Genomic DNA, 16,176 nt, shown 5'->3' with positions numbered 1-16,176 from the left:
AGACTAACAGCGAAGCTAGTCCTAAGTCAGCAGACTTGCAAGTCGCTCAGCGTACTATATAAATAGCTATGCTTGGCATATCTTTGGGTCTGTAGTTCGCCCAAGATCAAGTGGATCGACGACATACGATATTTTAGCACTGATTGGGATTTGAATGCAAAAAGCCGATCACAGAAATAGTTGGCACCACCTTAAAAAGACTTAATCTAACAGTGGAGTGTAGTTGATAATAATAGGGCTACTTCACTTCTCACAGAATAACGTGAACCGGACGATATAACAATTTGAGTCCAATATCCAAAATACAACAACAAAAAATCGCAAAGTTAGAGCCGGCTTTACGGAAAACAATTAAATGTTATAATAATAGATACCTACCAAAAGCAGCGACGTAGTACTATAATGTAAATAAGGAAAGTACTTTGTATCAGTGAAGCAATACGTCACTCATAAGTCATAATAAATGGCTATGTCCCGGTCATAGGTCATAATGTACATACGTAAGACAAAGTAGGCTTTGCTGAAAACTATTACTATCGGTAGAAATAATACAAACAAATCCATAAAAACCAGAAGGAACGTGAGAAATACGAATCCAAGTATCACTTGAGAACACAGATGCATGCAGCCGAAACAATTAGCATAAAAAACACAAAACAAACGATCGGCGAGACAATTACATGAAAACACGTGGCCACTTGAATGGATTACACGCTCGAGTAAGCACGTACGGCGAAGGAAACACGAATGTGAAGAATAGAATAGCGACATATGAATGACAAAGTATGTGGATGTGAGACCATTGTTCTTGAAAATACTACTACATAGTTAATCAAAAAAGAAAAAAGAAAAACCAAACACTGCTCTTTTGTATGATTGAATTACTTATTTAACAAAATTAAATTGTTCTTTATAGATTAGTAGGTACGTCCATGTTTAAGATTAGAAAAATTACCGACCGGTATTATTTACTGTTCTAACCTTTAGTGGAAGTCCAATGACGACCATTTTCAATTTAGTCTAATTATAAATGGCAACCCAAAAATTAATGCAGAACGTCTAACTAAGTAGATTTTTTTACTAACCCGATTAAATATTCAAAGACATAGATCACCATTATAAATGCGAACGTTTCGTTTGTTGGATTATCATTCATCACGTCGCAAGTGCAACAGAGGAACGGGTCTAAGTGATTTTTGCATAGGTATAGTATTAAAGACCTGAAGAGTGACACTTTTAATCCCGGAAAATCAAAGAACTCCCACGGAGTTTTCAAAAATGTAGGTAAATCTTCGCCAACGAAATCACCAGGCATTATCTTCTACCGATGTAAAGGTTGACAAAGGCAACTTTAACCAATTACAGTTGAAAGAAACCACAGTGACATATGGTTCTCTAATGAAAGCTCCACGCTCGAGTAAGTCGAGTTCTAAGTAACATAAGTACGTGAGAAATTGTGTGGCTACGGAAGCGCGCGGAATAATTTTATCACTATGAATATGAATACATAATGCAGAAACAAAGCTGAATGACAAAAACACAGTGTACTAACACCGGACGTTAGCAAGTACATCGTTACAACAGCGAAAAAATATTTGAAAGTAAAATGTGCGTATGGAAATAATGTAGACTTTTATAGACACTAAAAGACTAGCAATTTTTCGTGAAAAACATCTTTTAACTCAACTGAATTGTCTTTTCAAAATTAGTGGCTTCCAGGTTGGACGCACTTTGTATTCTCCATATCACTACTTTATAGTGTTGAGAAAGAGGTCAGCCGCGGAATCCAACTTGGCTGGACAGCGTTCGGGAAGCTTCGAGATGTCTTCCCGTGCAAACAGTCCTGCCTGTCTTGCCTGTGATGACATATGGATTCGAGACATGGTCGCTAACTGTGAGCCTCATAAGAAAGCTCAGAGACACATAGCGGGCGATGAAGAGAGGCTATGCTTGGAGTTTCCCCTACGTGATCAAATCAGAAATAAGGAGATTCGTAGGAGAACCAGAGTAACCGACATAGCAACGGGTTGCGAAGTCACAGTGGCAATGGACAGGGCACAAACTTAGTTCGAAAAACTGATAGACGTTGGGGTCCCAACCCCAACAGGGGGTTGGGGGAGGGGTAGCAACCTCGCACCGGGAAGCGCAGCGTTGGAAGGTCCCCCACTAGGTTGCCAGACGACATCAAACGAGTCGAACGGAGCCGCTGGCAAGAGATCGTGCAGCAGTGGATGCGAGAGGTTCAATGGTTGATAAAGACATTGTCTTTTTGATTCACGGAGCGAGGAGTGAAGACCCACTATTACACATACAAAATTGATAAATAAGCCTTAAAACATGGGCGATATAATTACAACAGCAAAGCCAACTGCTATTCAATATAAACTTGATCAATTGAAGACTTTCGAAAACCTTGATAGGGGAAAAATTCGGGGAAACAAAACTCATTTAGTGACTCAGTAAAACAGCTGTCACGAAATCGATAAACGCGGAAAAGCCGGGAGAGCCAACAAAAGCTACTAAGCACGCTTTGAACACCGGAAGACGTATACCGACCGAGCGGTCTATAGAACCTCAAAGCCGAAAAGTTACGAGAGAGTGAACTAAAGCAGAGTGAATTAGAATGAGGGAACTCTCGGTTTGATCTAAGGCTTGAACTCCTAAGCTTTGAAAGATTTTGCATGTAGATTCTATCTACATGCCAAATTTCAGCCCGATCCAGCAGTAGTTGAGCTTTGCGTTGATAGATCAGTCAGTCAGTCAGTCAGCTTTTCCTTTTATATTTATAAAGATTTAAACCTCTTTGCCATGTTACGTACACAGTCGTTTCATAGCCTACATTTGAAGTCTCGAGGTTTTGTTTCAAGTTTCATAACGGTCGTGAACTGTGGTTGCGAGCAGTAAATAGTGTAAAGCTCAGAGTGTAAGTTTCAAGTGAATATACGCGTCACTGGATTAAGTACAATTTACGATGATAACAGCGATTGTGTGGAGTTCTATTACAAAAGTTTTGCAATTTCACGGCGCTTTTATCAATTTAAAGTATCAATTTTTTGCCAACTTATGGCACTTATTTTTGATATTTCTCGTTAACTTCAATGACGAATTTTCACGCTAAAAGTTACATCCAGTCTCTGGGGTGGTACTAGCTTTGACATTCAAAACGTAAAACAAATTTCGCTTACTTTGAATGTCATAGGCATGGCATTAGGAAGTTTAAAAGGTCGCTGGTCATAAACCATCCGCAATAGCTTTCCATAGAAAAATATTGATGAGAAAGCTACATTGAAGATTCATGCTGGGCTTTTGAATTTTTGCAGCTATAAATTTTAATCATTTCAGGTAATCGGTCATAATTGAACCGCTTTGCGGACATGTTCATTTTCTCAAAATAAATATGTAAAAGTACGATTGAGTACGACAAGAGCGATTGTGTACAACAGAATTAGCCACATTGTACTATTTTTCAAGGGAGAAAGACAGCTGCAGACAAAATTCAGTTACCCAGCCATAGGTACATAGTAAACAGGTAATGGTTAACTTCGTATGTTGCGTAACCGAGCATTGAACGTACAGTGGGCAATGACCGGATACAAAAAAAACCACGGAGCAATTTTGATAGCCCGATCTCTTTTTGCCACGCTCCAATAGACGTTTGAGAAAAAACGCGCACCGAAAAGCGAAATCTATAATGATCTCAAATTATATAAACCAGTAGATACCTATCAATTGCTATGTTATAAACTTGAAACATAGGATTGCCGCAGCCTGCAAGATTATGAACGAATTTTAGAAAATGCATTCGCAATCAATATCTAGGTTTCTGACTGGATTCAGGCGGCGCCGGCGAAGACTGTTGCGTGCGGAAGTCCCTACAAGAGACGTCAAAGTTTATTATGTAGAGTTTATTAAAAAGCTCAGCATGGATCTTTTTCAAGCTTTCTCAACAATATTTTTCTATGAAAAGCTATTACGGATGGTCTATGACCAGCGACCTATTAAACTTCCTGATTATGCCTATGACATTCAAACGTAAGCGAAATTCGTTTTACGTTTTGAATGTCAAAGTCAAGCAGTGGATGACAACAATGGTGTTCCGAACCAGTGGTGCCATTTAACGATTCAAAAGGATGTACTTGTAAAAGTTTATGTGAATTAAAAAAAAAAAACAAAAATCTTTTAATGAGGATGTAAGTAACCTTGATAATTAAATCAACGGTCTCTATGTATTACTATGCACATAATTGACCACTTTAAACACACTCAAAAAAAAAGTGTTTTTGATATCTTCTCAGACCCATCAATGCCTTCATCTATGGATGCCTTTGTTTAGGGTTTAGAACTCAATGGCACTTCACTCTGTTGATGGTCAGTGTCAGAGTGAACAAGGAGTGAACTGTACCAGTATCTTGTTTGGTTTGACAGCTTTGTGAAACACGACATTTGTTTGGAACATTCTGTACATTAAAGGTAAATGGGCACTTTAGTATGGAAACCATACCCGCGGCGGCGGACACATGCGAAATTAACAGTATGTATTTTTGTATGTATAATGTATATACTTTATTGCACCACAAACATACTAAAAACAAAAGCAGTATGTATTCAAATACGCCTTTAATCTACATACACTGACATAGGTCGCTTTATTGTGGGTCATGGGAATCACGAAAAATTCAAATAATTGTTGTACCAAGAAAGAAAACCCTATTGATTTATAAGTATTCTTCAACTTTTTTCTCCCATCGATCACAGAAAGGTTTACAATATTATTATCATTGATTTAAAACTATCATGTCCATGTCCGCAACTTTTCGCAAGGCGAATCCAAAATGCCCGATTACCTTTAATGAAAACCGCTTTGTATACAGGATAGGATTTTTCGAACCACGAGGTTTCTGTTCCATATTCAATGACATGTATGTTGTATACGCCAACGCACACGTCACTTTAGCTTAGCTTAAAAAGGTTTACTAAGGGCCAAGACACATCATCTCAGCGCGACGTCGCGCGTCGTCGCCATCGTAGCATGGTGCGGTAATATACCAAGGCAATTAATTGCGACGAAATAAAAGCAGTAGTAAAAAAATACAAAGATTTTCTATTCAAATAAACTTTTGAATCCAAATGAATAAAGCTTGGCTCTTTCCAAAAATTCAATATTATGCCATATAAGTAATTGCAGTCCCACGCATTGCTGGAGCGAGCTGCGGGTCAAATCCATGCTTTTTTATCATTTACATAATCTTCGATTATATGTTTTTTTCAGAAGCATACTTTAAATATACAAAAAAAAATTAACTTATGTAAAGCAGTTTCTATAAGAAAGAGTGGTATCATCGAACTCTCGTTTGCCAACGAGGTGGGTGGACTATCGTTAATAGGTTCCGGAACGAACGCGCCTGTCTCCGTTTGTGCACGTAATCCAACCAACAGAAGTCGCTGGAGGGATATCGCACGAGAAGCAGTGAAGAAGAATTCCTAGCCTCGACCACTCTACCAAGAGTGAACGTTTGAGAAGAAGAAGAAAGCAATATTTTAGATATGGACCGCACATGCGTGTGATGGTGCGTGGTGCGAGAGACGCCGCGTAATGTGTCGCGGTCCTAAGTCCTATGCGTTTGTGATTGCAATGCACAATGCGCTCGTAGCGTCCAAGAATGAGCAGAAGCGTTGAACTCACGACATTACAGACGCAGCGCACGCCTCACGTTTCCAGCGCTGCTTGGTATTCCCCTAGTGCTCGCAACTAGCGATTGTTCATCTTTTGCCTGCCGACCGGTAGAAGTTAATGATTTTTTTTTTAACACAATAAATATTCCTTTCTCTAACTAAATCGTACAAAGGCTGCGTTAGAAAATGGACAATATACTTAAAGCCCCTTTGCAAAAAAAAATGGGCGGTTCTGATTTTTTGTTTATTTGGCAAGTTATTAATGGAAATTGAAATTGAAATTTATTTATTTGCTAAATATGGGTGGTTAACAAAGGTCTTATAATCTAAAATAGTCCTTGTATATTTACTGAAACTTAATGTGTAAAATGTGTTACGGGTCTGAAATAACTTGATAGAAAGCATCTGGACTGATATCAAGAAGCAGGTTTTCTTCCAAAGAGGCAAGGATCTGGGAGAAAACGTTCCACTGAGCCACGGGACAACTTTTAGTGAGTCAGGCGTTAAGGAACCGAAAGAGTACCTTAATAGACCTCAATAAAACCTCATAGACCTCAAGTTAGCCTACAGACGGTATGGAGGAGGCTTCAGCTTGGCTCAGTGGTGACCAGTTACTCCATGAGCACCGAATTGTCCATTTAAGATTTGCAACAAATGTGCAATTTTAAAATCCCTTGGATAGTAGGTAGGTCTAATGTAGTGTAATGAACTTTATTTATAACACACCTATTCAAGCCTATAAGCTCACCCTTTCATTCCTGAAAACATCTTTCTTCTTCTCTTTCTCTTCGACGTGGCAGATGCCGACATTCAGTCAACTGACTATCAAACAGAAAACCGCCTCCGAACGCGTCAAACTTTGTTTTTTTTTTTAAAGAATATTAGACATTGTAATCATGATTTATATTCCCCTTTCCCCTCCAACTAAGCGTTAAGCTTGTGCTAGGAGTAGGTACGACAATAGTGCAAGTGGGGTTTGAATCTCCGACCTTTCGGTTTTCAGTCCTCTCCTATAACCGTTGAGCTATTGAGGCTTCAGTTAATTACTGAAAAGAAACAAAACTAATACACATCACTCACCCTTTCGTGCCTGAGAAGGTATCCAATGATTACATCTTTCTTCTTCTCCTTCTCTTCGACGTGGCAGATGCCGACGTTCAGCCCCATGACGATGGTTTGCAAGAGGCCGCCTTCGAAGGCGTCCCACAGGTATTTGGGTGTGTAGCACATTATTGCCTGGAAGAGAATGTAGTTGTTTAGCAATCATCTTCAATTATCGCCGGCTTACTACTGAGCACGGGTAGGACACTCAAAAAGAGAAGGGTCTAGTTATAATCTACCACACTCGCCAAGTACGAATTTGCGGGAGACTGTACACACCTTTGAAAACTTTATGGAGAACTCTCAGGCGTGCAGGTTTCCTTACGATGTATTTTTTTTATCGTCAAAGCAAGTAATGATTCATTTAAAACTGCAAAACAGGTAGGAATACTTGAGCATCCAAAAGGATACTTAAAATGACTAACCAGTATACTCATATAATTAAATGCACACTTTTTTGCAAGTCACATTAGCCAGACTCCAGCACACTACGTGACCTATGTGGCAGAATTCGTGTATCAGCTCTTCGAAATCGTAAAATTCTTTTCAACCCATCGACAGCCCACTACTGAGAACGGGTAGCCTTCCAGAATGAGTTTTTTTTTTTTTTTGACATGACGGTTTACACATAGGGCAAATAATATACACCGAAAAGTATAAAACGAGTCGGGTGTCACTATTTTTGGCCTGTTACGTCGTTATCGTTCAACGACCTCAACAATCTATTTCCGACTAATCGTCCAGTACGTAAGTTACCACTAATCATTTAGCGCCGCATTTTCCTCAGTAGGTCAAGTTCCGTGGCGACATAACAGTCAACGGCCCAGCTGTTTAGCATGACTGGCACCGTTAGAGACGTTCCGATTGTTACCAGCCTTAATCGTGATAGTGGGCATGACATTACAAGCGGGCCTAGCACCAAAATTTGACAGATACAACGTGATGATAACAAGCGTCGTTGTACAAACCTGGAAGAAAAGCACGAAGCACACCCACTGGTAGTACGTGTAGTACTTCTTCTCTTGGGTGCTGTCGTACTCGTTCATGACGCCAGGATGCGCTACCTCTTTGCCCATCTGCAATATAAAACACTCTGTTAGTTCATTGATTTATAAATCAAAGGCTTTCGTTGCTTGAACAACTGCGAATCGTCAAGTTCTTTGGGCACATCACGAGGAAGACTAGTACCATGAATACCTCATGGTACAAGGTCGAATGGAGGGCACACGTCCACGTGCGACCCCTATTATAGTACGCGACAGGTCGACATGGCAATCTATGATCATGGCATCAATCTGGGGCGGGGGACGTCCTGCACACCCGCACGTCATCCGTGCTATCCTGTACGTAATCACTAATGCCACCAACAGAAGTCGCTGGAGGGACGTGTGGCCTAGTTATGACAACGCATATCAATCGATTTTTATTGCTTAGCAACATTGACCCAAGTCGGTAACTAGATGGGTGACCGACTTTAAAGGACAGAGCTATTTAATGGCTTAACATGTACAACTTTTATGAACTTAAAGAATTTTTTGACATAAAATAGAGTAGATAATGTTATGGACTTTGAGTGATTTTAACCATAAATTTGTACGCCATTCCATGGCAAATGTGGTGATACCAATATGAATTTGTAAGACCTATTTAACCCGCATTTAAGCAAATAAAATAATTTGATTTGATTTGATTTGATTTGAGGTCCGAATTTGGCCTTTCAGTTTCCTCCGTGTCTCAGAGAGCGAGTTAAGCCGTCGGTCTCGGTTAATATTACTAACATCTGATAATAACTGAAGTGAAGAGTTCATAGCCACGACCAGTCTGTCAAGAGGGCACGATTAAGAAGTTCATTGAACGTTGACTTGGACCTTGACTTTAACCTTTTAATAGGTGTTTATACTCAAACTCAAAGGTCACGACTTTGATAACCGGTTCCAATGTTAGACCAATTTAGAAAATCTTGTCATTGATAAAAATCAGTTATGCGTTAACAAGAAATAAATTATCATTTATCGTAAAATAGATGATAAGTGATGATAGTCGACTTGCGACAAATATGCCTGACAATATCTAGATGCACCTATAAATGTGTATTGATCGGTTTCAAAGTTAAGTTCATGCGGACGAAGTCGTGGGCATAAGCTAGTTAAGTATAGAAATTATGTCTAGATTGGAGCTTGCCTAGATATCTCACTCTTGCCTAATCTCTTAAAAAAATCATTTCGTCTTTCAAACAATCGATTTAAAAAGATCTGAAAATGATTATATCTAAATGGACCCTGCAACAAGAGCATAATTTTTTTTAAATCTTGAAATTAAAGAAATAAAAGAAAACGGTCAGTAGATCAATGGGTCAGTGCAACACCCGTTAGACACCATATTCTAGTGGGAATCCGCCATAAAACGTTAGATGACGTCACTGTGAATGAATGAATCAGTCTCTATCTCGAACTCATTTGCATAATATCCGTATACATTTCAAGATTTTACTGAGATATGACAATAATTACAAGGCCAAGGTTAACGAGTGAAGATTCACCAAGAGGTCGGGGATCCCAAACCTGGTCACCTCTGAGCTATGAACAAAACTTAATTAATTCTTAAGAAAAGTAACCTTATTCTATAAGGAGCACCAAACCTATTATGTGTAATAATGCCATAAAAAATCTCATATCACTCACTCACTGGTTTAAAAGCAAAGAAAAATACCAAGACCACAAGTGACAATAATTTAATGATCTTGCTATAGGGTAAAGCGGCAGATATTGGAAAAAAATGGTAATACGTGCATTTGAGATATTTAATAAGGGAACTGGCAGAAATACGTTTTACTTTTCAAGTTTATCTAGATAGGTGTCATTCCACGTCTAACTCCAATCAAATCGAACGACATCGAGGTACCTACCAACCTACTGATGTACTTATTGTAGTTATGGTTATGGAGTTCAAAAGGTAATCGCGCTTTTCAAAAGTTAGGGTATTGCAGTGGCGTGCACAGGTTTTGAAGCCAAGGTATGCATTTAAGTAAGTATGAACTTATTTTCTGGCAAGTCATGATGACAAAATAGGCATCGATTTATTCGACTAGGGTAAACAGTGTTTCTATGCCTCTATGAGTTGCACGCCACTGAATTGTTGACAGCCTAATTTTTATACGGTGTTACAAGAAAATGAATTCTTGACAATCGCAACTATACTTATTATTAACTAATGAACTATTGTATTGCAATGCGTCTCAGCATCTCATTGGTCATTAGATATATCTACCTATTCATTTACGTAAAGGAACGGTATGTGACGCCATGTGACGACATACTTGTGCAAGATGACTTAGATCTTGCCGACCTTGGTGCACATTTGTAAGTAAGTATTAATTTTATTAGTGTCTCTTTTCCACGTTCTTAAGCAATTGTGATTTGCGACCTCTCTGTCTTGCATAAGAGCGGGAAAATTTTTAACAGGATATTATCAATTAATTTCTTATTGAATAAAATTGCTTGAATAGGTACCTAATACCTAACTAGCTTATGTCTAATGAATTTTCCATTTCCTTTCTACGTCATCTATCTGCATGCCTTTTCAGCACGATCAGTCCAGTAGTTTGAGCTGTACCTTGATATAGGTATCAGTCAGTCAGTCAGTTTTTTTCTTTTATAATACAGACACCTTGTTGCCTACTTACGTTTTCCTTAGTTAACTTAAAAAATAAATTAAAATTGCTGAACATTGTAATATCAACAAGTGTAAATTAAAAATTTATAACACCCACGACAAGTGAAGCTTACAGTAACTAGAAAAGAGCTGATAACTTTCAAACGGCTGAACTGTCACTCGTCCTGTTGTACATCTTCTCCTCCGTTTTTAACCCCCGACCCAAAAAGAGGGGTGTTATAAGTTTGACGTGTGTATCTGTATATTTGTCTGTGGCATCGTAGCTCCTAAACTAATGAACCGATTTTAATTTAGTTTTGTTTGTTTGAAAGGTGGCTTGAGCGAGAGTGTTCTTAGCTAATAAATAATATAATCCAAGAATATCGGTTCAGCCGTTTGAAAGTTATCAGCTCTTTTCTAGTTACTGAAACCTTCACTTGTCGGGGGTGTTATAAATTTTAAAATTCACTTGTGAGTGGTCACTTACTGTCAAAATCCATCCCCAGCGGTTCAGACTGGGTATTGATTGAATTGCAGTTTTTAACCCCCGACCCAAAAAGAGGGGTGTTATAAGTTTGACGTGTGTATCTGTGTATCTGTGTGTCTGTGTATCTGTGTATCTGTGTATCTGTGTATCTGTCTGTGGCATCGTAGCGCCTAAACGAATGAACCGATTTTAATTTAGTTTTTTTTGTTTGAAAGGTGGCTTGATCGAGAGTGTTCTTAGCTATAATCTAAAAAAATTGGTTCAGCCGTTTAAGAGTTATCAGCTCTTTTCTAGTTATCTTGTAGAAAAGAAGGTTAGATAACCGTTAGGTTCATAATATTATGTCAATAGACAAATGTCAAGCTGTCAAGATGGACGTTGCCTAAATACATAATTATTTATTTGAAAATGATGTTTTGGAAAACTCAGATACTTTGGATCGTCGGGGGTGTTATAAATTTTTAATTTACACTTGTTATTAAACCCAAACCCAACCCTACCCCTTTGGTTTCTACATGTGTATAGATTGGGCATAAACGCTTTTCTAGTAAACAGCTTTTAAATCACACACAAATTATTGCAGTTCGGATCAAACCAGTCTCTATAGTGAAAAAGATAATCTACAGAGCAACAAAAACGATCATGCAAGAGGAAATGGACAGTTGATCTTCAATTGCACTATCAGCCGGTGCCGATGGCCCGATTTACGTTGTTATCTTGATTGCTTTGACCCAACCATGTTGATATGTTATCGGACGGACATTTTATTACACTTAACGCTTAAATAAATCTAAGTTAAAACAAAACTGTGCATAGAACCAGAAAATAAGTTAAAATTACTAAAAAAAGAGCTTTTTTATATGCCATCAAAGAGTTCCAATATGTCCATTTCTCACCTTCATTATCAAACACGTTCAATGGTGCCATAATCATCTATTTTCATCTAAACTACAGTCCACAAGTGTGTGCAAAATTTGAACCTTTCAAGCCCAAAATCAGTTATCAATTTCGACATACGAACAAAATTTCAAACTGGTAAAAAGTTTTAAATTAGAATCTCTATTTGTTTGACCGAACGGAGATTTTTAAGAAAACAAAAGAGTTTAACAGTAGAAACACATCAAAAACGTGAAAGTTACACAAATTTTATTATTATCCGCTAGAGACACTACCTATTCCGAGTATGTATGCCATTAAAGTAATAGTGATATTTCTCACTAAGTCTAGTAATGAGTAATCAAATCACGAAAAATATTCTCGGCTGCGAAGCTTTCAAATACTAAGGGTATCTATAGTATACCCTTAGTATTTGAAAGCTTCGCAGCCGAGAAGCAGGCGTTATTTTGCGGAAGTCCATAATACACTAGGAACCAAAAGCTTAATTTGCTATAATCCGCCAAACCAACGAAATCTGTATGGTACGCAGCACCACACAAATTCCAACACCACTCGACGCGCGTTTCGCCCCGACACCGGAGCATCCTCAGAAGATGTAGACCTTACAATGTCTAATTGCAAAGTAAAGTAATAAAAGTAAGTACTAAGGGAATTGCAAAGTCACAAAGAATAAAATATTTCTCATTCTTGAACCAATGTTACACACGATAAAACTTAACAATGCATCGCAAATTACTCGACTTCTGGCACAATGCTAATCAATATACCTACTCTTTATCGTGAATACATGCAACTCCGTGTCTATATAAGTACTTGAGTTGTCTTCAGGATTCATAATGACACATCTGGAAGTGTTGAAGCGGTAATTGCCAGTGATTTCAATCACAATCAAGCGCTAATAGGCGATCTAAATGACGTCATCTGCGTGACCAGACAGTTTTAAGTGAACATAAATGTGGCATGTTACGATTATTGTATCGTTTGATAACTTAACTAACTAAGATACGGACGGACGGGCGGACAGGCAGACAGACAGACCTATAAGGGTTCCGTTTTTCCTTAGAGGGACGGAACCCTAAAAATCGCCGTGGGCGATGTCTCCTACGCAAAGGGTAAGTATCTTGTTTTACTATGGAGTCCTCACAAAGGTAGGCATAAGAGACAGTCACCTTTATCTCCTAACAACATAACTTCACAATGGGCGTTTACTACCATGCCATCCGTTTCAAATTCAGCGTTTGGCTCCGTGCCAGAGCTTGGCTATTTTAGCGAAACTTTCGCTCTGTCAATATTGTTTACTGCGACAGCTGTATCCCTTGCATTTGTGTTTGAAAACAATCAACTTAAATTACTTCGTATTAATGTTCAAATCTGCCTTATTCTGGCAAAAACTACAATCATTTTCATTATCAACATGTGGCTCTACTACTCCCTAGACTCCTCTAAAGACTATAGCGGTCATTCGACTCTCGCCGCCATGCGCCGTCTTCCTTACATCTTCTTTTGGACAGTCAGACTGACGTTCGACAGACGAATAGACGTTGATAATGTAATAAGGATGAAGACTACTAGTCAAATCAGCGACTTTTTATCAAACGTCAAAACGCTCGCTTAGTAAAGGAGCTTGTATGAAATACATAGATGTGACGTCATAAACATTTGACGCAATTATACATCGATAAATTTGATGTACTTTTTAATAATTAAGGCAATTAAGGTCATATTTTTCAATCGTTAAATAACTTTTATCTAAAGTTGGAGGCTTTGACAGTTATTAACTCATAAGTTAAAGTTTAATGAATCGATAATTTAAAATGGTTAGCAAACTTAAGAGGTGCTATTCTAAATATTTACTCTTCTAAGTAGCTCTAAAAATAAAATTACGATGTTTTCAGCTACAACAAAACTGTATCGTGAACTACTTGTTGATGGTGAATTTTTTTTTAGAAACTATAAACAAGACTCTTCGCATTGACTTGAGTCAAGAATAAAGACTAACCTTTAACTTTCATCATGAAGTTATGAATGCCAACTCATGCAAATTGTGGTTAAGCTTTGCCTGTAACGGAACTTTAACCGCCTAAAACGCAACTAGACTTAAGTAAACTACAAGTGTAAATTAAAAATTTTCAACACCCCCGACAAATCATTTTCAAATAAATAATTATGTAGGCAACGTCCATCTTGACAGCTTGACATTTGTCAATTGACATAATATTATGAACCTAACGGTTATGTAACCTTCTTTTCTACAAGAAAACTAGAAAAGAGCTGATAACTCTTAAACGGCTGAACCAATTTTTTTGGATGATAGCTAAGAACACTCTCGATCAAGCCACCTTTCAAACAAAAAAAACTAAATTAAAATCGGTTCATTCGTTTAGGCGCTACGATGCCACAGACAGATACACAGATACACAGACACACAGATACACACGTCAAACTTATAACACCCCTCTTTTTGGGTCGGAGGTTAAAAAATAACTAACGTCTACCGAGTAACATAATAACCTCGCGTAGGAAGAACAAACACCAAAAAGTTTGATATCTGCTTAGCAAGTTATTTAGACCGCGCCCACATCTGCGAAAAGTAACGTAACACTGTACCGTTTCCATTTATCAAGTCTAAAATTATGTATTGTTTACACGATTCAAGAAGACCAAATCTTATATTTGGTCCTTTTTCATAGTATTCAATACGCTTCTACTCACAGACAAAAATTTTTACGGGCTGCAACTTGTTTTCGCTTCTAACTTACTTATTTTGACAGCTTTTTAGAACACGATTTTTGTGTGAAATAGCCGTTCTATAGGTACTAATTTAGTTCAATGTCGCGCTGTAACCATTTTTGATGACTTTGTGAAGTCACTTTTCCTAGAGAATATAAATGATAATATTAAATAAAAAATTAAAAAATCACAAACTTACCTCTCTAGCAAAGGCATCCGGCATCGTAAACGTAGATGTGATCCAACAGAAAGTGTTAACAACGTTCGCTGGGAGCCCTCCTCCAACAATGCACTGGATGGGCTGCCCGACATACTGCGTAGCGGTTATAATCACCGAGCAGGTCAGAAGTAAAACTGTTGTGAATACATTGTGCAGTCTGAACACAGCATTATCTGTCTTGATCGGCTGGTACTTGAAGTAAACGCTCAAGCCTCCGAGTAACTTGAACATGTTTGTGTTTTCCTACTTTAACATTATTTGCTGAGGAATGTGCGTATACTACTTAAAATCAGTCTTGTTCAATTGATTCGATATCGCGGAATGTATCGTTGCGATATTCTAGTTTATTGTCGTCGGCATCTGGAACAATAGAAAGACGAATTAGTTCACTTCGATAGACGGATCAGTAAGGCGGATTTAAATCTAAAAACCTGGTACAATTTTCGCCTAATAGAACCATTTTAACTCCCAAAACTCGCGGCGCGAACGGCCGCGAAAGTTCGCGACAACTGCGAATCACGAGTGTAGATGTTGTTCACGCCTTCGCGTTCGCCCTTCGCGCCTTTCCCCGTTCAGTGTCGGTTTTTAGTCCGCGACAAAGGGTTTGCGGCGCGAACGTGAACGCATCGTCAACGTCACGAACAAAACTTGCAAGTGTGGAGGAACACAGTTCACGCGTGGATCGCGCCATACATTCACGGCGTGAAATAACGGCGCGACTTCGCGTCCGAGTGTAGAGCCGGCTTTACACAAATTGACATTTCCCGCAAATGACCAATTTCCATACAAAGTTGCACTTTGAAAAATTCACAATAAACCGTATTTTAATTAATATTCAAAACATGTAATTTGCATCGCTTATTCGTGAGAAAAAAGGGCCTTGCTTATTCTGTGGGAAAAACTACAAATAACAAATCTGAATTAATATTAAAACGGCAATAATGGTTACTTAGCACTACTTAGCCATCAGCATAATAATTATTATTTATGATGAAATATCAATAGCACGCAAATGATTGATAGATCCAATAATTAATCAATATCTATAAGTAATATTGCGTGTCACAAATTGTGTTAAAATCACAAAGACAAGGCAAAAAATGTGTAAAAGAGTGTTATCTTACACCTAAAGTACCTACTTCAAAGAGATATAAAACCACTAAATTGAGGTTATGCGCTATAGAAAATAAAAACTCGCGCGTAATATCAGCAATTAGCGCTACAGATTATTTCCTTGTTGAATCCTTTCGTATTTAAAATGGCCGCCAAACAGCACAGTTGTTTTGAGGCAGCATAAAGCGCTACAGCAAAATGTCAAGAGTGAAACCTTTTAGACTAGAAGACTAGTTTTAGTTGAGTCAAAAGAACAAGTTTTCATAAAGCGCTATCAAAGACAAGTGTAAATTAAAAATTTATA

General features: G+C 38.2%; 1 protein-coding gene across 1 annotated transcript in view; it reads right to left on the bottom strand.

Annotated features, from left to right (window-relative positions):
- The window catches only part of LOC123864146 (innexin inx1), a 62,511-nt gene that overhangs the window by 11,707 nt on the left and 34,628 nt on the right, over window positions 1-16,176 (bottom strand). Inside the window, exons 2-4 of the mRNA XM_045904422.1 lie at window positions 14,739-15,119; window positions 7,743-7,850; window positions 6,754-6,909 (exon numbers count right to left, since the gene is read on the bottom strand). Coding sequence (XP_045760378.1) covers window positions 6,754-6,909; window positions 7,743-7,850; window positions 14,739-14,990 — 516 coding nt within the window. The 5' untranslated portion in view covers window positions 14,991-15,119. The remainder of the gene's footprint in view (window positions 1-6,753; window positions 6,910-7,742; window positions 7,851-14,738; window positions 15,120-16,176) is intronic.

The sequence above is a fragment of the Maniola jurtina genome, chromosome 4 (genome assembly GCF_905333055.1).
Source record: "Maniola jurtina chromosome 4, ilManJurt1.1, whole genome shotgun sequence".
Lineage (NCBI taxonomy): Eukaryota > Metazoa > Arthropoda > Insecta > Lepidoptera > Nymphalidae > Maniola > Maniola jurtina.
This window is presented reverse-complemented; position numbering and strand designations above follow the sequence as displayed.